Source organism: Mesoplodon densirostris, chromosome 2, assembly GCF_025265405.1.
Source record: "Mesoplodon densirostris isolate mMesDen1 chromosome 2, mMesDen1 primary haplotype, whole genome shotgun sequence".
NCBI lineage: Eukaryota > Metazoa > Chordata > Mammalia > Artiodactyla > Ziphiidae > Mesoplodon > Mesoplodon densirostris.
Genome location: NC_082662.1, coordinates 1,050,353 through 1,076,501, shown reverse-complemented (window position 1 = coordinate 1,076,501; position 26,149 = coordinate 1,050,353). Strand labels below are relative to the sequence as shown.

The 26,149-nt window shown below is 57.7% G+C and overlaps 1 protein-coding gene across 1 annotated transcript in view; it reads right to left on the bottom strand.

The window, feature by feature from the left end:
- The window catches only part of PRKCZ (protein kinase C zeta), a 100,858-nt gene that overhangs the window by 7,662 nt on the left and 67,047 nt on the right, over positions 1–26,149 (bottom strand). The window contains exons 5-11 of the mRNA XM_060088834.1: positions 24,877–24,962; positions 20,197–20,328; positions 19,545–19,695; positions 18,497–18,549; positions 15,678–15,866; positions 12,667–12,764; positions 10–96 (exon numbers count right to left, since the gene is read on the bottom strand). Of these exons, the coding sequence (XP_059944817.1) occupies positions 10–96; positions 12,667–12,764; positions 15,678–15,866; positions 18,497–18,549; positions 19,545–19,695; positions 20,197–20,328; positions 24,877–24,962 (796 nt within the window). The remainder of the gene's footprint in view (positions 1–9; positions 97–12,666; positions 12,765–15,677; positions 15,867–18,496; positions 18,550–19,544; positions 19,696–20,196; positions 20,329–24,876; positions 24,963–26,149) is intronic.

The following is a 26,149-nucleotide window of genomic DNA, read 5'->3' as shown; positions in this document are numbered from 1 at the left end:
TGCACTCACCTGGCGTGCTCCTCGGGCAGCTTCCTCTGCCTCTGCATGTGGAACATGAGGTCACCCCCGTTGACGTACTCGATGACCAGGAACAACCTGCGGGACACATGGCGGGGAGGCCAGGGTCACAAGCGCGGCCAGGACCCCCAGGGGTCCCCCTCTCTGGCCAGTCACCCTCCTGAGAGGCCCAGGGAAGGCGGTGACTGGGGCTGTCCGCCCCGCTCTGGGGTCAGAGGGAAGCCGCTCAGCTCTGACCCCGATGCAATAAAACTCAGGAGAGAAACTCTTGTTCACCACTCGCTGCATCCAACACAGTTATTTGTTCTCCCAGGGGTGCCAGGCCTGCCTTTGGTTAAAAAAGGTAAAAATAAGGCAGGGCTGGTGGCCAGAGGCCCACTGGGGCAGGGAGGGCACTATGTGGCTGGGTGGCCGCAGAAGGCCTCCCCAGGGAGCAGAAGTCCGGGTGGTGGGGGGACGGGGAGGGGCCACGGGGGAGGGCAGAGAGCTGAGGGACCACCCTGTAGGCCAAGGGGCCCGTCTCGGCAGGAGGAGCCAGAAGGGCAGGTGCACAAACCAGGTGATGCGAATGACCCTCTGGCTGCTGTCTGGATGCACCCCAGGGAGGGGGGACGGGCAGGCGGAGGGGGAGGAGGTGCCAGGTGAGAGCACAGGTGCGCTGGCCAGGAGGGCCTGAGGCAGAGGCCACAAGATTGCCAGTGGGCTGGGCAGCCAGGAGGGGAAGGAGTGGGCGGGACCCTCCCTGAACAGCAGGTCCCAAGGGGGAGGGTCAGGCTCGCTGACCTGGCCACAGGGAGTTGGCGATGCCAGCTGCCCTCCGGAGGGGTGTTGGGGGCAGCGGGGCCGCCGGCGGGAGGATCCCTGTGATTGACAGATCCGTCCTCTGGATGCAGGCAGGGCCCTTCAAGTCTCCAAACAATTTACCATTTACCATGTGGTTTCTTTTCTGATAAGATCCTTCTCGCATTTAATAAGGTTCCATTTTCAAAATTAAATTCACACACGATTTTCCAGAAATACCCTGCTGAGGGCAGCTTGTGGATTTTTAGGTCAACGGCTCCTCTGGGGCGCTTCTGGAGAGTTGGGAGCAGAGGGAGGGGAGCAAACCCGCCGGCCCCCCAGCCTGTCTGCACCCCTGATTCAGTGATGACGTCCTTTAACACGGGGCAAGTGAACGAGCTGCAAATCGCCTTCCAAGTCTCTGATTACATGTTTAGACTAGAAACAACTCCTAAATACATAAATAGCAAAAATGGAGACAAAAGTCTGAGCACTGGGTGGGTAGCCAGAGCCTTCCCTGTCATCCTGGAGAAAACCCAGCTCCTCTGTGGGGGCAGGGCAGCTCCCCCGCCTCCAAAGGATGCTCTCAGAAAGGGTCCAGGAGCCCTGGCCCTGACACGGGCCCGCCCGTTTTGCAGACAGATTGTACTCACACACATTTTGCCTGTGGCTGCTTTCACACTACAACAGAGGTGAGAGACTGGAAAAAGCTCGCCGACCCGCTACGAACAGCAAAGACCAACGACAGCAGCGCAGCCCCCGCTGACCGTCGGGCACTCTTCCAGCACGTGTGCACGTCTAATCCTGGCAGCTACCCTGAGGGAAGTGATCTGCAGGTCCTCAGCCCCTGGGGAGAGGCCTAAGCCCGCACGGTTTCAAAAAAAAACCATTTACTAACAACTCTGTGACATCAAAGCACAGGACGGTATTTGCCACCACGACCCGGAATCGTGCAGCCCCAGGAGGTGTGTTCACCCCAACGTGGGTGCTCCCCAGGAAACGGATGTGGCCGCCCACACAGGGACAGAAAGTAACGCCACTCCAGAGAAAAGAGAGAAATACGCCAATGCTAGAGACAGACACCAGCACGATGGCTTGGGAGCAGAAGAGATTTAAGGGGACATTTAAGAAGCCAGAGAAGCAGCAGCAATGGTAGTTTCCTTTGTATCCAGGGAAAAGCCCGTCAAGGGAGTTTCAAGAGAAGCCACATCTCTACGCGTGGAGGCGGGGACACGTTCAGCTGGTCTGTGGCTGCCACCGGGGGCCCTGGGTCTCAGGTAACTTGCCGATCAAGGAACTTATTTAATTTGTGAAACTGATCAGCTACAAGAACAGAGCAGGATGTTTTTTTTTTCTTAAAGCAACTGTGTATCTAAAGATTTTTCTCGTTCCACAAATAAATCTTACTACTCCTTCCAACATTTCACTTTTTCTTTTCCCTTTTTAATCTTTACAGGAGTAGACTGGATTTACAGTGTTGTGTTAGTTTCAGGTGTACTACTTTCAACATTTCTTTAGAGCCGAACCCCACCAGAGCCGTCCGGGGCTGATTCACTCTGATGACAATGCTTTGTGTGACTCAGACGAGCTGACTGCTGTGACGAAACGCCCCGAAGTCCACGGCCAAGTGCAGCTGGAGGCCGTCTCTGGGCTTCACGCCCGGGGCCCTGCCATGGCGCAGGCAGAGTTGGCACGTGTGTGATGCCAGGAGGGGACAGAGGCCACCCCTGGGGCCGCGACAGCAGCTGGCGTCCCCTCGGAACTGAACAAAGTGCAGAAGATAGTGAAACCGCGCAGACCAGGATCCATCAAGAGCTGGAGACGGGAAGGGGAGTGAGCACCACAGGCGACTCACAGGCTGGGACCAGGGCAGGAGCAGAGGCCAGAGGCCGGCCCTACCTGCCTGACCCCCATCACCTGAGGAAAACCTGGGAGGCGGGGCCTGTCCGATGGCTGAGGGTGCCGGGGGCAGGGGAAGAGGGGACCGTGGCCCTGTCTGCATGGGAGATGCTCTCCTCAGCTCGGGGCTGAGTCAGGCCAGGCCCCTACCTCCCCACAGCCCCCACGGGATAAAACACCAGCCCTGGGCTTCCCTGGTGGTGCAGTGGTTAAGAATCCGCTTGCCAATGCAGGGGACGTGGGTTCAAGCCCTGGTCCGGTAAGATTCCACATGCTGCATGCGCCACAACTACCGAGCCCATGTGCCACAACTACTGAGCCTGTGTGCCACAACTACTGAAGCCCGTGCACCTAGAGCCTGTGTTCCACAAAAAGAGAAGCCACTGCAATGAGAAGCCCGCGCACCGCAATGAAGAGTAGCCCCAGGGCTTCCCTGGTGGCGCAGTGGTTGAGAATCTGCCTGCCAATGCAGGAGACACGGGTTCGAGCCCTGGTCTGGGAAGATCCCACATGCCGTGGAGCAACTAGGCCCGTGAGCCACAATTACTGAGCCTGCGCGTCTGGAGCCTGTGCTCCGCAACAAGAGAGGCCGCGATGGTGAGAGGCCCGCACACCGCGATGAAGAGTGGACCCCGCTTGCCACAACTAGAGAAAGCCCTCGCACAGAAACGAAGACCCAACACAGCCATAAATAAATAAAATTAAAAAAAAAAAAAGAGGGCCTCCCTGGTGGCGCAGTGGTTGAGAGTCCGCCTGCCGATGCAGGGGATACGGGTTCGTGCCCCGGTCTGGGAGGATCCCATGTGCCGCGGAGCGGCTGGGCCCGTGAGCCATGGCCGCTGGGCCTGCGCGTCCGGGGCCTGTGCTCCGCGGCGGGAGGGGCCACAACAGTGAGAGGCCCGCGTGCAGCAAAAAAAAAAAAAAAAAAAGAGTAGCCCCCGCTTGCCACAACTAGAGAAAGCCTGCGTGCAGCAACAAAGACCCAATGCAGCCAAAAATAAACAAACAAATTTATATATATATAAAAAAACCACCGGGGCTTCCCTGGTGGCGCAGTGGTTGAGAGTCCGCCTGCCGATGCAGAGAACACGGGTTCATGCCCTGGTCCGGGAAGATCCCACATGCCGCGGAGTGGCTGGGCCCGTGAGCCATGGCCGCTGAGCCTGCGCGTCCGGAGCCTGTGCTCCGCAATGGGAGAGGCCACAACAGTGAGAGGCCCGCGTACCGCAAAAAAAAAAAAAAAAAACACCAGCCCCATACCTCGCTCAGAGGGGACACCGATGGCATGGGACAATATGCTGAGATCAAGAGGTAATGCCACATGGACACCAGCAGCTGGCTGCATCTGGCCCCCCACCTGTGTCTGTCAATAAAACTTTATCGGAACAGTCTTTGTCTGAACCCCAGTGGGTAGCTGCCACAGAGACCATGTGGCCCTCAAAGGTGAAAATACTTACTATCTGGTCTTTTGAAAAAAAGTGTCGACTGCTGGTGTAAAAAATAACAAGAACAGCAGCTTTTACGGCCCTCACAAAATGTCAGGCACTGTTCCAAGCACATCTGTGTATAAAACTTAACCTGAGAACCGTGCGGTAGGTTCTAGGAGTTTCCCTATTTTACAGACGGGGACACTGAGGCACTGGGAGGTGAAATAACTTTCCCAGGATCACACAGTTACTGTCTAATAAGATCTGATACCAGGTGATTTGGATGAATCCAGAACCCAAGCCTGGAGCCCCACTTCCAGTTACCGACCCCCCATCACAGGGGCGGCTGCCCCCCAGGGGAGCTCAGGGACAGAAGAAAGGAAGAGAGGAAGCAGACAAGCACCTGGGCTCCCGACAATGGACAACAGACAGGAAAGGAGGCTGAGGGCCAAAGGGAGCATCTCAGGAGAGACCAGGCTCATTCCCAAAAGAAAACACAAACCAGACACGCAGGGCAAGCCCAGGACAGACGTGGTCAGAACCAACACCCTGACTCAGGATGCTCACAGCAATCACGGTGGGCATGCAAACCAGGCAGAGCCCACGGCTCCAGGACAGCTGCCAACAGAACAGGGGAGCTGGCAGCTCCAGGCCCAGAAAAGCCTCCTCTGGGGTGGGGTGGGGGGGATGAACAGCTTGTCTCTATCTCCCTGTGGACGACGAGTGCGGGACAGACACACCACCAAGCACCCATCTGCGTTCGAGGGCGAGGGGACCTGGCTAAGCCTGGCTCAAGCGCCTGTGCTCCACACGTGAAGGACACGCGGAACGTGAACCCCAGCCCTTCCCACACTCGGGAGTCATGCCTCATGATGAAATCGAGCAAAGGAGGAGAGACCCAAACAGCGAAGCAGCTACAGAAGGACCGGCATGAGGATGGCACACCTAAAAAATATAAAAATCACAGCAAACACAATTGGGTGGTGGAGAGAGGGAAGCTGCCCTCTGAAACACCCTAGGCCCCAGCAGATTCAGCGAATCCTGCCAAGAGATCATTTCAATGAGATTTAGAATGTTCCAGAGAGTAAAAAAATAAGGAAAATGAAAAAATCCAATAAAGATTGTATAAGGGGAACTACAGATGGATCAGAAAACATCAATGAAAAACTCCTAAATAAGATCAGAAAACTGAATTCAAAAGCACATTAACAAAACTGTACACTAAGACCAGGCGTGCATTTCCCCAGAAATTCAAGGAGAGTTCAACCCTGGGAAATATGTTATAATGATACAATTCATCATTTTAGGAGGCCCCGAGGAGTAAAGATCATAACAATCACCTCCATAAATGGTGAGAAGACCTCTGGAAAAATTCCATATTCTTTCTTGACAATAAAATAAAAAGAGGTGTAAACTTCCTTCAGACAAACTGTAACTCCATGCCAGTTATTGGCATGTCTGTAACCTCCCCACTGCTGGGTCTGGGAGTCTTTGAGCTGCGTTTCTGAGGCTCTGGGGGAGATGGGGTGATGGGGTCCAGGAGTCCATAGGGGGTGATCCTGTTCCCAAGAGCCAGACAGGGGCAGTACCTCCTTAGCCTCCAGCCTTGTCAGACGGGGCCCCTGTGGACCCAGAACTCAGGGAGATGGATGCAGGTGGAAACCCTGGTCCCTGCTGCTCCCTCCCTCCCCCAATGCCCCTGGGCCCCTTGCTGTAGCAAACGCCAACACATTTGACTGGAATGCCAGCGTGGTCTGGCTCTGTGTTCCTGACACCCCGCTGGCCCACAGCAGCTGGCGCTGGGCTCTCCGTGCCAACACAAGACGCGTCCCCTTGGGGTCAGGAAGGGGACAGGTTTGCCCACCACCACCAGTCCCCAAATGCGGTAGGTACTGGCTGATGTCATTAGAGATAGAAATGAACAGGGGCCCGAATCGGGAAGGAGGGGCTGGCAGCATCGTCTGCAGATGTTATCACTGCACATCTGGAAATCCAAGAAAACCACCTGAGATTTACCGGAGAAAGAGAATCGTGAGGCAAAGGGACCGAAATCAATGTGCAGAAACCACATTACGTTGCTGTTGCTTTCATGGAAGAAAAGACCTCGCTTCTAGTAGAAACAGAAGAGAGAAACACTCAGGACAAAAATTAAGCGAGGAACTGAAAACTCTGCGTGAAGAAAACCTTTAAGATCTCCCACAAGAGCAGGTGAAAAGGGAAACCACACGACTGAGCAGGAAGCGCCTGCGTCCTAAGGATGCCCGCCTTCCTTTCCGAGCTGGACAGGTTGATTCCAAAGTCCACATGGAGAAATAAACAGCAAAAAGGGAAAACAAGTAGCAAAACGTGTCAATGAGGGCTTCCCTGGTGGCGCAGTGGTTGAGAATCTGCCTGCCAATGCAGGGGACACGGGTTCGAGCCCTGGTCTGGGAAGATTCCACATGCCGCGGAGCAACTAGGCCCGTGAGCCACAACTACCGAGGCTGCGTGTCTGGAGCCTGTGCTCCGCGACAAGAGAGGCCACGACAGCGAGAGGCCCGCGCACCGCGATGAAGAGTGGCCCCCGCTTGCCACAACTAGAGAAAGAAAACCCTCACACAGAAACGAAGACCCAACACAGCCAAAAAATAAAAATAAATTAATTAAAAGAAGGCTCAACATTAAAAAAAAAAAGTGTCAGTGATAAGACCAGCAAGTATGCACAAAAGTTACTTCCTCCTTTCACTTTCCTGCATTTTAAAATTGCATCTTTTTTTTTTTAAAAGGAGCTACCCTTTTACGTGGTTTCTGATGTCATTTAATAGTTGGCAAAAGCACAATTTCAGGTCTGGTCCTGACAGTTACTTTGACAAAAGGAGCCCCCATACCCGGCTCTAGCGAGGCCCTGTCCAGAGGAGGCGTGCAGCTGGACAGGACATCATCTCAGTCAGGCAGTGGCTGCATGGGGCACCGGAGTCACCACATCCTAATGGGATGGTCCAAGGATGCCAGCTCATGGAGAGCATGTCCCACGCCCGTGCATGTCCGTCCCCAAGCACATGGTAATAACACGTCCCTGCCACCCACCTGCCCTGGTCTGAAAGCAGCCAGGCGCCTCCAGATTAGGAAGAACGAAGGAATCACACTCCGTGAAGGCTGTGTGTGGGCACAGCGGCAGGAGGACTCAGGCACCCGGGCTAGGAGGACAGAGGCCACGCCCCAAGGGTCCCTCACTGTCCGGGGCTGTGGGGTGACCTCCAACAGCTACCACCGAGTTTCCAGAGACAGCGCGGTCCACCCATATGACGGAAAAGCACAGCGAAGCCCTGAAACCCCCTGAGCATTCCAGGGAGTCTCGACTCACTTCCAGCGGGGGGTCCCTTCTCCCCACGTGCGCTCTCGTGCCGGGCGGTCTAGCCCGAGGGGTCCTGCCTGGCAGCCTGAGGGGTCAGGGCTGCATGTGGACCATTTTAGGGGATGCAGGGGATCCAGGTGGAGAACAGAGGCTGACGTGTCTCCACCCACGCCCTGTGTCACTCAGCGCCGCGCTTTCTATTCCGGGTTTCAATTAGGACTGGAACAAATTCACTGCCTTTGGAAAGCACAGTGACTCACGTTCCCAAGGAGGGAGCGCCTGCCCCTCAAGGTCGCGGATGATTCCTGCCGCGGGCACGGCCCCGGGGCGCACCCTCACGCAGCGGTCACAGGTGTCCCGTGACCACCACCAGGGCCCCCGGGAACCGGATCTGCCTGACCCTCCATCAGGAGCGGGCGGAGGTCTGCTCACCGCAGGCCCGCCTGCTTCTCACCGTGGTGACAACACACACGGCCCCGGCTCCCCCTCGGCTCCCGCTTCCCAGCCCCATGTCCACACCGCCCACTGGACACGTGCTCGCGCCGCGCCCCCAGCTCTCCACGTCGGACCCCACCTGCCGCCCCAGCAGCGCCAAGCGTTTGTCAGTCCTGCCACGCGCTCCCTGGCACTGGGCAAACTCACCGTCCTCGCCTCCCTCAGGCCTCCTCGCCCAGCAGGTCCTGCGTCCCCGGCTGAGGATCGTGGTGCTTTCGGAAGCTGTCCCACCTTCAAGCCCTTCCTCATCCTTCCCCGGCACAGCTGCCTCCCCTGGGACACACCCGTGCGACCGTCCCCCGTGGGCTCTTCCCCCACCCCACCCCACCCCACCCGACCCCACCTTGACGGCGTTCCCAGGGTGCACGTGTGCGCTGTGGCTCCCCTGTATGGGGCCCCGGGACCCCGTCCAGGCTGAGGTCTCTCCAGAGCTGCAGGTAAGTCCTCAGGTGCGATTTACAAAGCCTAACACACAAGGCATTTCACATCTCGAAGCCAGCGGGAGCCAGGAAGAACTGAGTTTAGCGTCTAAGCGGGCGCTGCAAATAAGGCACAGCCACTTTGTTCTTCTTTAACGGGTAAGAAGCATCCGCGTCCGTAGATGAACATAGATAACCAACTGGGCCAACGGTTAAAAGGTTTTATTTTAGAACAGCAAGTTGACTGTAAATATTTTACCGGTGGCTTGCTCATCTGTGATCTGAGATCGCACAGAAGCGAGAAAAAGGTCCCCAAACTACAATCTAACGTGGGGGGTTGGGGGAGGGAGAAATAGATTTTCAGCTACCATCTCTTGATCACCTATTTTCCCCACAATAGCTTAAACTGAAGCAGCTTCTCCTGTTTTGGCCATTTCGTAGTTAATTTTGGCTGTTGTTTAGAAAAGATGGGCTGTGTGGATATGAACAATGGTTTCTCCATAACACAGATGTTTATTTTACACTAAAACCCCACTGTGGGACTTCCCTGGTGGCGCAGTGGTTAGGAACCTGCCTGCCAATGCAGGGGTCATGGGTTCAAGCCCAGGTCCGGGAAGATCCCACATGCCGCGGAGCCACTAAGCCCGTGCGCCACAACTACTGAGCCTGGGCTCTAGAGTCCACGAGCCACAACTACTGAGCCCACGTGCCACAACTACTGAGGCCCGTCCGCCTAGAGCCCGTGCTCCACAACAAGAGAAGCCACCGCAATGAGAAGCCTGCGCACCGCAACGAAGAGTAGCCTCCGCTCGCCACAACTAGGGAAAGTCCGTGTGCAGCAACGAAGACCCAGTGCAGCCACAAATAAATAAATAACTACATACATAAATAAATACATTAGTAAAAATATTAAAAATACCCCCCCACTGCACCATATGCACACGTTTGCACACACGTGGCGCTCTGTACCCTGTGTATACACGTGGCGACATTAATGGCGACCGTCATGTCCGGGATTCCACGTCCACGAGTGAACACGGAACACGGCAGAGCCGGTCGCACTACTGGATTTGGGGAGAAAAAGAAATGCTTATTTTCTTCCCACCCAGAGACCCCCTTCTGATAACTGCTTGTGAGAAACTGCATCTTATTTACCAGATGTTTGCTGGTGGCGGCCCGCGGGCGCAGCTCCGAGCGGAGCAGGTGTCTGCTGTGTTTGGTGGCACTTCAAGGGCTCCGCCGCCTCCTGGCACCACGGCAGGCCCTCGGGGCGGCGGCTCGGCGAGGAGCCCACGGGAAGAGTCGAGGTGGCCCGCACGCTCTTCCCAGCCACGTCCCCGCCGCCACCCTGCCCACCCAGCCTCCCAGTATCCGACTCCAGTGGCCTCGCTCCTCATTCACCAGCAGCAGCGGGGGTGGTGCTGACAGCCGCCCAACGTGGGGCGGGGCAGCTGCTGGTCCTATGTCCTCGCGGGCTCAGACACGAGGTTCTGTCCGTTTGTTCCAAGGCCCAGCACCCCCAAGAAGAAAGGCCCTTTCAGCCGGAGCTCACATTATTCACAGTTCCCCGGGGCCTTCCTGGCTGTAAACGTTTAACTGACGGACCCACAGCCACCAGCCCCTGAGGTGGGCGCCCCTGCCATTCCCTGTCCCAGGGCTGAGATGGGGCCCAGAGAGGGTGCCCTGTGCAAGGTCGCCCGGACAGTAAGGGGGGGCTGGCACGTGAAGCCCAGCTGTCGGCTCCAAGCCTCTGTTGGTACCGCTGTCAGGAGAACCACAGAAGGCTTTGAAAGACTGAAATGAGGACGGGGTCTCCAGAGGAACCAGGCTCTGCTGGCACCACCCTCCCAGGGCACGGCTTCCGGGGTCTCCCTCCGTCTCTGAGCCACTTTCCAACTGGGTGGGTTCTATACCAACAATGCCATCCACAGACTCGCAAAGGAAGTCTGCCTGGTGGGGCCCCTCCCAGCCTCCCAGCCGGCTTGGCACCAGGCATCGGCCAGTCCCAGGGTCCCCGTCACCCGACGTGTGCGGGACCTTGAATTCTCCTGTGAGTGGCTGTCACCTCTGATGAGTCCTTCATTAATCAGTGACTCACATAAACGCGGACACACGCTCACTTTATATCTGTACCGAGGACACGGCTGTACCTTAAAAAAATTATCCTTTAGCACCACAACTGCCTACGAGGTGCCAGGTAGGAACCAACTGCTGGGAGCACAAAACACCCCACCTGGCCCGGCTCTTAGGGACTTCACACCGTGGGTGGTGGGGGACAGGCATAGATCATAACCCAGCATCAAAGCAGGCCAGTGGAAAACAGCCCGGAAAGACACCCTATCCTGACTAACCAGGTCTCAGGTGCTTCTAGATGTCATTGACGGATTCCATAGAAGTGGGAGGCAAAGGAACTAGACACGGATGCTAATGATTCCCGGGATGCCTCCCGGCCATGAATGTGAAGGCCGTAACACATCTTCTCACGTCAGTTTGGAAAGGCGCTACAGTGCGCGCCTGCACCGTGGGGCTCACACAGAAACACCTACGGGATGTTTTTTTTTTCCAATTCTAACCTTAACGCACCTGGGAACACGTGAGCCAGATTTCCGGGACGTGAGTGCAGAAAGCGCTGTGCTCCTGGTAACAGAGCTGGAAGTGAGGCTGAAATATCTGACCCTTGTACATCCACACCCTACAAATTCATACAGTGAGGTTAACTGAAAAACACAGCAAGACTCGTTTCACAATACGTTAGGAAGCGTGGGGTTCGGGGGACACCCTCCCTCGGGCGTGCCCCATAATCCCGAGACTGGTCAGAGCCAAAGAGAGGTGAGGAAAGTGCACCGGACACTACTGCTGGGCCCTCCCGGAGCCCCGGGCGGGGGAAGAGGAGGCGAGGAAAGGGGCCCGGCAGGCAGGGCGGCAAAGATGGACAGAGGGACCCAGGGGCCTCGTCCACACGCCTAGGGGCCTGGACTGTCTCCCAGAAGCAATTGGGAAAGTGGTCGGGGGGCTCTGAAGCAGGTGAGGGATACTTCAGATCTATGTTCTCGAAACATGGCTCAGTTCCAACGTGGGGGAACTGAGCCTGGTGCCCCAGGGACCGGACGCCCCGAGGAGGCTGCAGCTGCGACTCACGGGGAAAGGGAGGGTCTGAGACCCACTCAGGAGGCAGAATCGCTGAGATCTGGGGAGGTGGCAACGCCAGTTCCAGCGGGAAGAGGGGACTGCAGATCGGGAGAGGTGGGGGAGGATGCGGGGGGTGTCGGGGGGTGAGTCACTGCTCTGATCACAACGAAGCCCCGAGCAGAGAGTGGGCGGAGCAGGACCGAGACCATCGTGCAGAGAGGCTTGCCTGCACGCTGGGCCCTAGCAGCGTCGGGCCCTCGCTCGGTCACTGGCTCCCTGCGCTGATATAAAACTTCCCCAAGTGATAAGCGTGCCTCAGTGTGATCTCACTGCACAAACAACACGGTTTACACTGAACACCTGCTGCTGGCTGGGAGTCTGGGACTTTGGCACGTGTTAGGTAGAGGTGCCTACGTGACCCGCCCCCAGTAAACCCCGAGTTTCACAATCCCCTGTGGAGGAATTCAGGGTGTCCTGTGGGACCCACAGGGAGGGACTCTGGGCAGCTCATGCCTGGCTTCCTCCCGACTTTACCCCGTGCATCGTTTCCCTTTACATCCTTTCACAGCAGTAAGCCTTAGCCTTGAGTCTGACGATGTGCCGTGTCCTGCAAGTTCTCCTAAGTCACCGAACCTGGGGGTGGGTCCTGAGCACACCGACCCAGAACATGGTAACTTTTCAAGTAAACAAACTGTGTGAGTTCAAGTCATCTGGCCAAAAAAATTCCAAACTGAGTATACGTTGAATATCCTAGACCAGGAGTTCCAAACCTTTCTAAAGAAGAATTCTAATACGTACGAAGCTTCTAAGTGAGGCTGTTTAGTATTTATTAATTTATTCCACTAACCAGTGAGATCCATAAGCACAAAAACAGGCCTCCCATTCACAGTGGCACCCCAATACCTGATCCCATGCTTGTATCAGCGGGATGCGTTCAATAAATAATTTGTAAACAGAATTAAAGAATTTAGCTTCATTTGTATGAAATTTACCTAATATGACACCAGCCAATGAGAACAACAAAGCTAGTTTGAGGAAGCAAAAAGCCCCCATACTTGCAAACAGGAGGACCCGACAGACGACAGCAGAAACCTCATGAAACACAGCCTCCACACGGTTCAGATCAGAAAGCAGCAGAATCCCAGAAGCACCCCCTTTCTCTTACCGACTTGTTGTCTGGAAGCAGGAGTGTAAGCCGACCAGGAAAGGGTTGCTGGATGCCTGCTCAAACACGTGCTTCTCTGTCTGTACCCAGTCAATATCCTGAAATAGAAGCCAGGGAGTGTGAACACTTCACAGGCATCCTGGAGAAGGGGAGGCAAGAGAGGAATGTCAACTCTGCTTGAGGGAAGACAATGCAGAGAGGAGAAGAAAACGCCCGCTGAGAAATTCTCCCCACCACCATCACCATCCCCACCACTGTCACCCATTACCATCTGCCACCTTCACCTTCATCATCTCCACCATCATCACCACCACCATCCCCATCACCACCACCATCACCACCATCATCTCCACCGTCATCACCATTTCCACCACCACCACCATCATCACCATCATCACCACTATCATTCGTTATCATCACCACAAGCACCATCACCATCTTCCTTACCCATCCTCTATTACCATCTCCACCACCGTCACCATCTCCACCACCATCACCATCTCCAGCACCATCACCAAAGCCACCATCACCGGCTGAGCGCCGCCCCACGTGCTGCCCATGGCAGCCTTGGAAAGTCTGTATTGTCATCTCCACTTAAGACAGGAGGAAACAGAGAGTGGAGCTTTCTCCAACACCCCACACCCATCTCCCAAGCCCCAGCTCCCACGGCAGGGCTATCTCCCTCCCAATGCACACTGGAACTTGGGGCAAACTCAGCTTGAGAGTCTCAGCTTTGGTTCCATTACAACCCCAGAAGGCAGAGTCGGACGAGATTCCCCGAATTCCCCGGGTTAAACTTCTTGTCTCAGGGGTTGGGAAGTGAGCGGGAACGGGGTGTGTCCACAGCAGCCTGCCTTCCCCTGAAGGTTTCTGGAAAAATGAGCCGACCCTCAGCGAGCATCCCTTTGGTGGCCAAAGACCCTCTGGGTTCCTGGTCCTGGGGCTGGGTCCTGACCCCTCTGCCCCTCGCTCCCAGGGACGCCCTGGGTGGCATGGCTCCGTCTGACCAGCCCCACCTCCCCCAGCTCCACTCGCCTGTGCAATGGCCACCTGGTGTCCCCACTCAGCGTCTCATGTGCAAAGCCGGCCTCAGGCAGAGCCCTTGACTGTCCCTGCGTCTGTTCTCCCAGGCACCTGGCCACCTGGGTGCTCAGGAAGGAAATGCCGGTGGGTGCATGATGCCTCTCCTCCCCCACGCCCCGGGTCCACCTGCCTCCCGCCTGCCGGACTCCCCACGCTATTTTAACAGAACGCCACAGACCTCGGGACTTAAATCCTCCAAACTGTATCCTCTCGCTGCTCTGAGGCAGCAGCCTCTGGGCTCAGGGTGTGGGCAGGGCTCCGCAGAGGGTCCCTCCTGCACCTCCAGGGGACTCCGGCCCTTCTCCGCCTCTGTCTTCACAGCGACTTCTCTGTGTGTGTTCTCCCTCCTTCCTGTCTCAAATCTTTCCCTGCCTTTCTCTAAAAGGACACTCGTCACTGGATTTAGGGCCCCCCAGCTGATCCAGCATGACCACCGCAGGATCAGTGACTACATCTCCCCAAATAAGGTCCTGTTCCCAGGTTCCTGGGATTGGGACGGGGGCCACGGGACGGCGGCCACGGGACGGCAGCGCCTCTCACAAACGCACAGCTGGCCCGCGCGCCAGATCCTAGGGTCTCGCTCCCCTGAGACCACCTCCGAGTCCGAGCTCCAGTCCCGGCCACGTGCGAAGATGCCGACAGCGACCACAGCAGTAACTCTCTCTGGAGGCCTCTCCTCTCAGCGTTCTAGAAACCGGCCCTCACACACCATCAGCCCTCCAGCCAGCCGCAGGCGGGGAAGAGGCTTGAATCCTCTTGCGGGGCTGCAACCGGCAGTGAAGACGCCAGCCGGACCCCGCACTTCCCGGGGCCTCCGCTTCCTCAGCTGTGAGGCACGGATGTCCCAACTCACTTGTGAGCTCAGCGCCCAGGGCTGAGGGGCCAGCTGGGCGGTGTGAGCACTGCACAAACGCACTTGCTGGGAGGACAGGTGGGGACTCGGTGCAGCCCCGCTGTGCCCTCTGAGCTGCGAGCCTGGGCCGGGGAGCCCTCCCGTGGCCCCGCGCTCCATGGGCGCCAAGTGGCCTCATGGGTCGGTAGCGGCTGCACCAGAACAGAGTGACTGCTTCCCGTGAAGTCAGTTCTCTGCTTCTTAGGGATGTCACCCCCATTCAGGGCTCAAAGAAACAGGTCAAAAGTACGTCAAGCCAAGAAGCCCGTGAAAAGGAGCTCAATACATTGTCCCTATGGGAATGCCAATCAAAGCCACTTCATACCCACCAGGACAGCGATGGTCAAAACACAGAAAATAGCAAGCGTCAGCAAGAACGCGCAGAACTTGGGAACCTCACGCGCTGCTGTTGGGAATGTAAAATGGCGCAGCTGCCGAGGAAAACAGTTTAGCTGTTCCTCAAAAAGGTAAACATAGAATTACCCTATGACCCAGCAGTTCGCCTCCTGGGTGAACACCCAGGACGAGTGGAAATAGGGACTCAAGCAAATAACCGCACGGAGCCGTTCAGGGCAGCGTGACTCAAGCAGCGGAAGCAGAGACACGCCCAGTGCCCGTCGGCGGGTGAACAGAGAAGCCCGAGGGGGTGGATCCGTAAAACGCAACATGGCCGACGCCTAAAAAGGAAGGAAGGACGCGCAGACGCCCTCCACCACGTGGATGGACCTTGAGAACACGACGCTCCATGAGAGAAGCCGGACACGGAAGGTCCCATAACGCACGGTTCCGCTTACACAGAGCGTCCAGAACAGGCAAATCCACGGAGACAGTGGGCGGCCATAGGGGCCGGGGGGACCGCTCAGGGGGATGGGGTGGCCTTCTGGGGGATGAGTGGGTGTGGAGCGGGGTGTTGGCAAGGGTGGCCCGACACCGTGAATGTGCTAAGCGCCACTGAACTGTGCGCTTGAAAGCGGTCAAGTGGCCAACTTGGTCACGTGCGCTGAAGGCACGTAGGAGCGAGCAGGCGGGCCCTCACCTCATCGTCGTGGACCAGCTCCTTCTTCACCACCTTCATGGCGTACACCTGATCGTTTTTCTTCAGCCGTACCAGCAGGACCTTGGCATAGCTCCCGCGTCCGATGACCCTGAGCAGGTCGAAGTCCTGCAGCCCGAGCCCCTGAGATATTTTGATCCCGTCCATCCCGTCGATGACCGGCTTGAGGTCCTGAGGGAGGGAGGACAAGACGGGAGGAAGTGGGAAGAGGACTCGTGCGCGACGGGGGAAGACGTGGCGGCCGCCCCGGAGCCCCGAGCCCCGTCCTGCTCACAGGTCCTGACTCGCTGTCCCAAAGGCCACCAGCCCCGCGCCACCCAGGAGCAAACCCCAAGGGCTTCTGGTGGAAGGGGCCGGAAGTCCGAGAGCCATCGTCAGCCACCGGCGGGCCCTCTGCAAGCAAGGAGGGATGCTCAGGGCCAGCCCTGCCTGGTGGCCGCAGGCTCACACACCCCGGGGTCATCGGTGCAGCGGCCGGAAGGCCACCTGGCCCCCGCCGGGGGGTTGCAAAGCCTAACTTCCTAATGTCTGGAAAGACCTGCCAAAGCAAGTACCACTAGAAACAATATACGATGAAAGAGAAAGGCAACGTGATTAAGAGCACACGCTCCCCTCCTGAGAATTATCTCTGGCGAGGATTCCGTGGTGGAGGGAGGGTAACTAAGTGTTCCTCACTCACTCCAGACAGAATGACCAGGTAGAAAGATCTAGACGTCCAGGCGGGGACACTGGCCTTGGGAAAGGTGTGGCCTCTCAAGGTGCTGCTGTTCCCTGAGGTCCTGTGCACAGAGGTTGAGCTCCAGCTGGAACTGTCCTTGCTCAGAACCACAACTTCCTGAGCCTCGTTTATCACCCAGAGTCCAGTTGTGATGCTGTGATTTGTAACACCAAGTTCCTCTCCGTTCTAGGGCCCCGTTCCTGGCACACGGCTCCTAAAACCTGGGGGCGATTTCCTAAGTGCTGAGAGCCAGCAGGGTGTGTTTTGTTATGTTAATGAGGCAACTACAGGGAAGCCTCTAGGTCACCTAAGGATGCAGCTGGTTGCCAGGGAAACCAACCCTGGGATTAGAGGGTCAGTCCCATCCCCTGACCTCCCAGGAGGGGAGAGGGGCTACAGGTTGATTCCAGCACCAATGGCCAATGATTTAATCATCACACCTGTGTAATGAAGCCTCCGTAAAACCCTCAGAAGGAGAGGTTTGGAGAGCTTCTGGGTTGGTGAAAACGTGGAGATTTGGGAGTGGCGCTCGCTCAGAGAGACCATGGAAGCCCTCGCCCCTCCCCCACACCTTGCCCTGTGCGCCTCCTACAGCTGGCTGTTCCCGAGTTACAACCCTTTAAAATAACCTGGTGATCTGGTGAGTAAAATGTTTCTCTGAGTCCTGTGGGCCATTCTCACAAATTAGTTGAACCTGAGGAGGGGGTCGTGGGACCCTCCAATCTGTAGCCAGTTGCTCAGAAGCATAGGTGACAACCTGGACTTGCAACTGGCAGCTAAAGTGGGAGGAGGGGTCTGTCTTGTGGGACTGAGCCCCCGACCTGGGGGATCTGTCCCCCGGTTGATGGTGTCAGAGCTGGGTTACACTGTAGGACACTCAGTGTCTGCTGAGAATTGCAGAGCTGCTTGGTAGTATGGAAAGCACACACAGAAAATAAAGGCTTTTATGCAAATAAAATTCCGCAAAAACTGCAGCTCAGGAGTCAGCCCTGGACCCGCTGTGCTGTCTGGGTCGAGAGGATGTGGCAAGGCTTCACCCGCAGAAGACGGTGCCAGGATTGGGCCCCCAAGAACCTTTGGGGCAGCAGCCTCTGGGGCTTCATAACGGATGTGCCCCTGGTGAGACCCAGCTGTGAAGGCGGCAGGGCCTGTTCCCGGAGCTGTCATCTCCCCACTGTCACCTCCCCCCTCCTCGCCACCCCCTTCACTGCCGCCCGACAGGCCGACTCCCCCGCCCCGGACACCACATCCCCCCAGACCAGAGGGCCCGTGAGAGCTGCCTGTGGGCGCCAACGTCCCTGCCACACAAGGCACCGAGTCCCAGAGATGGGGACTCCCGCCACGGGGGAGGGGGACGGCCGCAGAAAATGTAAGAACCTGGGTGCTGGAGTGGGTGTGACAGCCAGGTCAGAGTGAGCCCACCCCCCAGAGGCCAGCCTTCCCACTTTCTCTCAAAGCACAAGAGCACGGGGTTTCCTTTGTGGAGGTCACGTGTGCCCCTTGTGGTCCACCGTGGTGGCCTGAGCCACCTGTACTGATGTGGAAACGGCCACGCCAGCAGTCAGCGCTGTGGAAAGCTTCCCGTGCGCCGGGCATGGTGCTAAGCGTTTATACAAATGCTCTCAGTTTACCCTCACGGAAAGGTGCAATCATTATCCACACTTGACAGAAGAGGATCCTGAGGTCAGAGGGGTCCCCTGGCCGAGGCTCAGACCAGGCCTGCAGCTTGGGCTCACACAGACTCAGCCAATGAGCCCTCACGCCCAGTTCTGCATCGGTGAAAGTGTACGTACAAGGAGCACCACATCCTCACCTTTGAGATTCAGCAGCGGCTCACGTGCTGCCACGTTCACTTGCTCTCTGCCCACTCGGCTGTCCAGAGAGCACCTCTGTCCTAAATGTCCGGAAGACCTCACAGACCTCTGCCCTGGAAGCCTCAGTGTGCGCGATCCCCGATGTCCACAAGGCTGTGCTCCCCCCAACCCTCTGTTCATATTCGAGTTTCCACGACTGCCCCAGAAATGAGCTAATGCACCTGTAAACAGGACGCTGAAAATACTGATGAGCCGTCTGCTATACTCACCTCAGGTTCATCTTCAATGTTATCATGTTTCCGGGTTGAAGAAATATAAGCAACTAGTGAAGAGAGGAAGAAAAGGGCTGTGTTACAGGCGTTGTCAGGGACGCGGCCTGAGACCCCCCACGGCCCTTGCCCTTCTGTGGAGACACAGTGGCCCCGGCCAGGCCGCCAGGCCAGCCGGTGCTCAGGGTGAAGGCCTGGAGCAGCCACTTCTGACTCAACTAGAGACTAAGAAAATGCAGCTTCCTGGGCCCCACCCAGACCTGCTGACTCTGAACTTCTGGGGCTGGGAAGCTGCCTTTGTGACAAGTTTCCCTAGTGATTCTTCTGAAGTGACTGATCGTAAGATTTGGGTGTCTAGCCTTCCAGTCTTTGTTCTTATGGTACGCAGATGGCTGGCTGGGTGGATGGGTACTTGTTAAGGGTCTCCTTGACATGAAGTGCTGTGCTAAGGGTTTTACGCTCCATGGCCTCCTGTCATCCCAGGGGATGGAACTCATATTTATCAAACGAGGGCTAGGGCCCTTGCACACCCTTGTAACAGCGCACAGAACTGCAGAAGCTCAGAGCTGGGCCATCAATCCAACTGGTATTCAAAATCACTCTCTGAATGCTTCTTAGCATTAAAAAAAGTCTCTCCCCAACCAAAAAAAAAAAAAAAAAGAAAGAAAGAAAAAAGAAAAAAAATCCACTAAAACTCAAGAACTACACAGTAGCCTGCCGTGCGCACAGCAGGCCTCTCCACAGAGATGGGTATCCATGGTGGCCGCTGCGCTACGTGCCTCTTAGAACGTCCGAAGTTGGCACAGAGGGCAACCCCGCCCCGGGCTCCCCAGGCAGCAGCACACAGAGACGGGGGCGCCCAGGGAAGGCCACCCCGCCCACCTCTGACCGGACGAGGCGGGCCCTGAGAGCCCTCCCTGGTCCCGCAGCGAGCACGGGACATGCTCCCAGGCACTGGCCCCTGGTGAGAGGAGAGGATCTAAAAGGATGCCCAGGGGGAAGGGGAGGCAGGCGGGTGTTCCCGGGGGGCGGGGCGAGCAGCCCCTACTTCCATCCGTCTCCTCGGAAGGAAGGTCCACGTCGTCACTCTTGTCGTCCACTGCAGGCTCCTGGGAAGGCATGACAGAATCCTGCAGAGAGACGGCAACACAGTGACCCGGCGGGCGCCACAGTGGAGCTTCTGGAGACTTGTAAGTCACCTGTTATGTAATACACACTGTAACACACCTATCATTCAACTGTTACGTCATCGCACTGAACACGGGAAGAGGAGCATTGAAGTCACCTGTGGGTCCACAGGCCGAGGTCACCGCTCAGCCCCTCGGGCCCGCGACCTTCCCAGCAGGTGCTTTAGGAAGCGCGTGTATTTACACAGTGACGCTGACTCCTCTCTCCCGCCCCCAGCCCCCATCAGGCTGCAGTCAGGCCCCAGCTCCGGGTTCCACGGCTGACGTCACAATCGAGGAGGCTCCCTACTGGTGGACCCTGCGGCCCCCAAGAGTGCCGGGGGCTCCCGGGGCTCAGGAAGAGGGCCCGACCCGGACCGCTGGCCTGGGCCGTCACCATGCAGCCCACGGGAGCCCCCTCCTCTCTCGCGCGGGTGGCAGGGACGATGTCAGGGCCCCGCCTGGACAGAAGGAGGCCGAGGGTCCCTGGGGCAGTGTGGACACCCTCCCAGGCTGCGCCCGGCCCCCACTCACCATATGCCTGTTGCAGGTCAGCGGGACAAGGACGTGGCAGCGCTTATGGACCAGCAGTTTGCAGTTGATGCACCTGTAGCCCTGCCTGGCAAGGCCCCATATCCTTTCACTGCACTGGCCACAGTACGCCCTCTGCACGGGACGAGAACAGCCGCTGTCAGCCGGGCCCGGTGCCCCCGGGGGCCCCGCCACGCCGCGCGGACACTTTGCACCGTCACGCCGCGCAGCTGGGGTGGGAGGTGGCCCTGTCGCCTCAGCACACCCGGCACCAGGCCCCCGCCCAGGCTCGGCAGCTCCGTCCCAAGGTTGGGGGAACCGAGGGCCCCAAGGAGGGCGCTGGGGCTGCTCTTTGTGAGGGAGAAGGGGGGGCCCCGGCAGGCAGGGGTGAGGAGACCCCTCCACGGGCGGCGCCCCCCCTGCTTGCAGGGCCTGGAGTGGGAGTTGTAGCTCCTACCAGGCTGCGCTCAGAACAGCCGAGGGGCCCCTTGTGGGTGGAGTGACCCAGGTGAGAAGTGGGTGGGAGAGCCGGCTGCCTGACCCTCGTCCAAACGCCCACCTACACGACGACCACAGAAGCAACCCTGCCTGGCGTCTGGACGTGTCAGGAGCTGCTCTGGGGCTCCATGCAATTATCTTGGTATTCTTCTCAGCGTTTTAAAAGATTTTAAATGGTCAATCTTTATTCTTCTTGGTTCTAAACACTTGAAATTCATGATCATGTTTGGCTTGTTTGGAGAAGTTTTTGTAATTCTGGAATGTCACAAAATGCGTGGAGGTGAGTGTGTCCGAGTCTGGTCACCCACCCACCACTCGGAGTCCAAAGTCACCTTCGCAGTTTCGTGGTGTCTGCACGTCGACAGGTTCCCCACTTAGTTTTTTTCCAGCCATAACTCGTTTTCGTGTTTTACCCTCTTTTGCCTTTTTTAAAACAAATTTCTTTCTTTTGAGAGAGTCTCAAATTACTCCTGGGGAACAGAAAGGATCCACAGTACCAGCCGCGCAATGGAGCTCTTTTAGGAAACAGAGCGAACCCTCACGAGGTGTGGGCCTGAGGTGCAGGACGGGCTGCTGGCGGCCAGCGGGCACCGAGAAGCCAATTTCCCACCAGGAAGGAGCCCCCGCCCCATACACAGAGTGCATACGTCTCAGTCGTGGCCATGTGGTCAGCACCTGGGACAGTGCCCAGCACACAGTGGGTGCCCAATAAAGGTTTGCTGAAGACAAGTCCACACGCGTGCACCCGCGCGCCCTCCTGCTTTCAACTTCAGTAACAGGAAAGAGAAGGATGTACCCAAGTCCCCCACATTGCCGGAACCATCCCTCCCACAAGGAGGCCAACACGGGCTGTGGGACTCCCTCTGGGAATGGCCTGAGATGCAGTGGACGGCAGCAAGGGCCAGACAGGGGGCTGGACAGAGGGCCACCCCCCCCAGACCGCCGACTCGGGCCAATCCAGTTTAACGCCGGCCTTGGCATCTCTGCCCAAGGAGGGTGAGTGCTGGTGAGTAAACTCTGGGTTCAGGGAAGGGGTGTCACCTCTGAGGACCGCTCACCACTCAGGGAACTGTTACAAAAATTCACGTCTTTTTATACAATGTGCTAAATGTGTTTAGCTTTCTCCAGAACACCATTTAACAATGCTTGGATCATATTTAGGGGCAAACCCACAGCCAGCTGGTATCTTCACGAATTAACCAAGATCCCTTTTCCTACAGAGCCACCCTCGCCAGGGTCCAGGCCAGGACAACGGGTGATCAAGGGCAGTGGGAGTTTGCCGGGTTCCAGCACCCATCAGTTGCATGGAGGCCACGTGCAGACATCCCCCCAGGAGAGGCAGCCGCAATGTTGCCAAAGGCTCTTTATTTCTAAACTAGATTTGAATTATCAACGTTTCAAGAAACGTGCCACTAAATAATAAAACTTAGGGAATTCCCTGGCGGTCCAGTGGTTCGGACTTGGCGCTTTCACTGCCGTGGCCCGGGTTCAATCCCTGGTTGGGGAACTAAGATCCCGCAAGCTGTGGCCAAAAAATAATAATAATAATAATAAATAAAACGTAAAACCCAAGCTTCATTTCTCAGAAAAATCACGTGACTTAATAGATTAATGGGTGCAAATATTTTTAAGTCCCTTATATGCTGCCAAAGTGGTTCCCTGATCACGTTTTCAGTCACTGACGTCTGGGGCTGCTTTCACACGGCAACAGTAGTGGCAGAGTCAGGGTCCGGCTGTTGTGCCAGAGACTGCACGGCCCATAACGCCTGAAATACCTACTCTCTGCCCCCCCTTGGAGGGGGATGCTTGCTCAGCCCTGTTCCAGCTGCTCAGACCAACAGCCCTGGGGCTGAGGACCTCGGTGCCTCCCGCTGTGGGCTGGACGCTGCCCCCGCCCCACCGTGAGTCCCCACCTGAGTCTTCCTCTCTGCTCGAGAAGCTCAGCTGTGTCCAGTGCAGAGAAAGTTCCAGGCAGGGAGCTCGGGTCAGTGAGGCCGACAGCCCTTGCTTCCGTCCTTGGGTCACCGGCAAAGAAGGAGAGCAGTGACCTCCTTTGTGGGCTTGTTTGTCCCTGTGAGTCTGGCTGATCCCACGGAGCCAGGCGTGTAGCTCCTGAGACACGTGGGGTGACCTCGCAGCCCCATAATTAACACTGGTGGATGGTGCAGCCTCAGACGTGGAGCCCAAGGACCCTGGTGGGAACTGTGCCTGGTGACAAATGGCGACATGCCCGCCTCCCCATCTGTGAATGGCGGGCTGGTTAAGAGTTGTCGGGGGTCTCAGGGTTGGCTCCCTCCTCGGCCTCCTGGTGTCTGTGAAAAGCCGCTTGGTGCCCGGGGAGAGCGGGTGGGGACGGGGCTGGAGTGGGTACCCCCCTGCCGCTGAGTTCCCTTCCTCCTTGAAGAGGAGAGGGCTTTGCCCCCAGATTTTGGGGAGGGGGAGGCAGGAGGAGTGCCAGGCTCTGCACCCTGCCGTCAGAGAAATGGGTTTTCCTCGGAGAACCTGCAGGGAGGGAGAGGCCAGACCCCTCTGAGCGGCCTTGCCGGGTGGGTGGGTTCCGTCATGGGCCCATGAGTCAATATGTCATGAAGGGAATGAGCAGTTCTCTGATGTCCTGAAGGGTGGCCCATCCCGTCTGCCTGAGACCCTCTCTGGCAGAACCAAGCCGGTGCCCAGATGCACAGGAAGAGAAGCCACCAGCCACAAGCTGGCTGGTTGTCCGTTTTTTAAATAAACACAGGAGGGTGGGCAATGGGGACCTTGCGTCATGGGGGCTGGACGTTCCCATTTCTCCAGGCTTCGCCCAGTCCGTCTGGGTGGTTCACCGCAAAGTCTCACGTCCACACCCGTTGGCCAGGCTCATCACTCCTGCACCCCAGGCCCTCTGCCACCACTCGGCGACGCCCGACCTCCCACGGCATCCGATGTCCCGAGGACCCCGTGCCCTCCCAGCGTTGCCGAGGCTCCCAGGGCCCTTCTCATTCCCGACACACAGGCCGCATCCCTTCTTTACACCCAACGTAGCACCCAGGGCTCCCCCGCTGACTCCTCCCCAGTCATCCATTAGAGTAAACGATAAACCACTGTCGTGTGCACCCCCCGTGTGCCAAGTGCGGGCACAACCTTCAGGGCAGAGTGCTGTGCCCGGCGGGAGGTGGCACACACGGGGCTGTGAGGGGCACGGAGAAGGCGCGCCACGTGGGGGGGGCGGGGGGGCAGAGTGCTTGGCGCGTGTCGGGGTCCCAGGTCAGCAGGCGCTCGGCTGCTGTACTGGACTCCATGGTGTCCCCCCAGACTCAGGCCCACCCAGAACCTTAAGTGGAAAAAGTATCTTTGTAGGTGCAGTTAGTTAAGTTAAAATGAGGTCAGACTGGGTCCTGATCATGACGGGTGTTCCTGGGGAGCAGAGACAGAGCAGGCGGCAGAGGTCGGGGGGCTGAGCTCCCAGCCCAGGAGCTCTGAGGACCGCCAGCAACCGCAGGAGCTACACAGAGGCAAGAAGGACCCTCCTAGAGCAGCGGGAGGGGGCGTGGCCCCGCCCCACCTTGGTTTGGCCTCCAGACTGAGAGAGAACAAACGGCGAAGCGCCCGGTTTGTGGTGCCTCGTGCCGGCAGCCCCGGGGCACGTGGTCGCTGGCCATGGGGGCACCTGCAGGTGCCTCCCCATCCACCTGCCAACGAACGGGACGGCTACACAGCCACGCGAACCCTATGGTCTCTACAGGACACAGGGCTGCATGAGGAGAAACACCAGATGCTCAGCTAAAGCGCCTTCGGAGTGGGCCAGACGGAGGGGCCCACGGGCCGGGGGGCTGGAGGGCGGTCTCGGGCTCCGGGCTTCGCAGGACACCCTTGGGACCAACAGGGGACACGGTGGGGTAAAACACATGCAGCCCGGTTACAGGACAAATCTGCGTCCCTTCTGAATGCACGCAGGCAGGCGGGACCATGAAGCCACAGTGCCTGGACAGGGGATCCTGTAACAGGGACACACAGGCCGAGATCATCAGAAAAGACCCGAGCTGGCACCTTCCCCGGCTCAGGGAGCCTCGTAAAGGGCTCGTTGTCATCCGGGGACAGTGGCTGTGAAAGCGGCTCGGAGGCCTCGCCTGTGCGCAGAGCAGAGCCCGGCACCTCCTCTTGGTGGGGGGGGGGCGCATCTCGGCGGCCTTGACAGCAACTCACCCTGTTAAAGCGCTTGGCTTGGAAGAGGTGGCCGTTGGCGCGGTACAGCTTCCGCCATCTTCTGGCTCCGCGGCGGTAGATGGATTCTAGAAAGAACAGCAGAAATGGGTAAAAGGAACGGCCACAAGCCCGGCTCCGCCACGTGCAGGGCGGTGGGGACGGGCCACCGCCGAGCTGACATGCCTGCGTCCCCACAGCCCCTCCTCACGCGATCCCGGGGTCGACCGCCCCTCGATGCCGCTGGATGTGCCGCGAGGGCTGCCCTCCGCGGAGGGTCAGGCTGTGAAGACATCGGGGCCCGTGTGTCCTCCCACGTGTTTCCTTTCCACCCCCTTCCCTCTGGGCATGAAAACTAGGCCCCTCTCCACACAGGAACAGGCTCCGATGGGCCGAGGGCCCCCTGGACGTGCACGCCCAACCGTCCTCAGAGGGACCCTGGCCGCCGGGGAGTCCACGGTCAGCCCGAGACAGGCGTCCGTCCAGCCAGCACCATCCTGCCCCATCCGTCCCGGGCTCCCGTTTGAAGAGCCAGTCTAGGGACAGAAGTAAAGCCAAACCACCCGGACACTTAGGTTGAAAGTTACCCAAACCGTCGCGTTCACGACCTGCATTCACTAAGTCAAACTCCTGAGGAAGGAGGCTGCTCGTTAAGAACGCAGAGCTACACGTACAACCAGAACCGTTGGTTTTATTCTTCCTCAAAAACGTTTCCAACTTTGCTCCTTCAAAACACTTTGAAAGTATGTGAAAACAAAATACTCAGGATACAACGGGAAGCTTTGTGCTTTTACAAAGCTCTGTAGTGAAGGCGACTTTCATGAGAGTCAGGGAAGTGCCAGGAATATACTGACGTGGAAACTGTAACAGAATGTTTTTAAAACAAGCAAATTACAGCTCTGGCTGGAACCTGCCGAAACCAGGTCACAGTGACTGCAAAACCAGCTTCTCTCCCGTTACATGGGAGACAAAGTGGGAAACCGAGAAGCCAACACCCAGACAGAACAGGGCTGGCCAGAGGTAGCATCCTCACCCCCCAGCCCATCTGCCCTGGGCTCCAAGGGGTCCCTGGAGACGCCCCAGGACCCCTGCCCGGATGACGGGGTGCGGCCCTCCTGGCCTGATTATGGGGAAGCCTGGCCCCCGGCAGGTTCCCGCTAACGTCCACAGGCCTGACTGCCCCGTGTGTGTGGCGTACACACCCCCCGGCTGTCCCAGCAGACGGAGGAATGAGGCACCGAGTGACACAGACACAGAGGGAGCTGGGCTCTCAGCC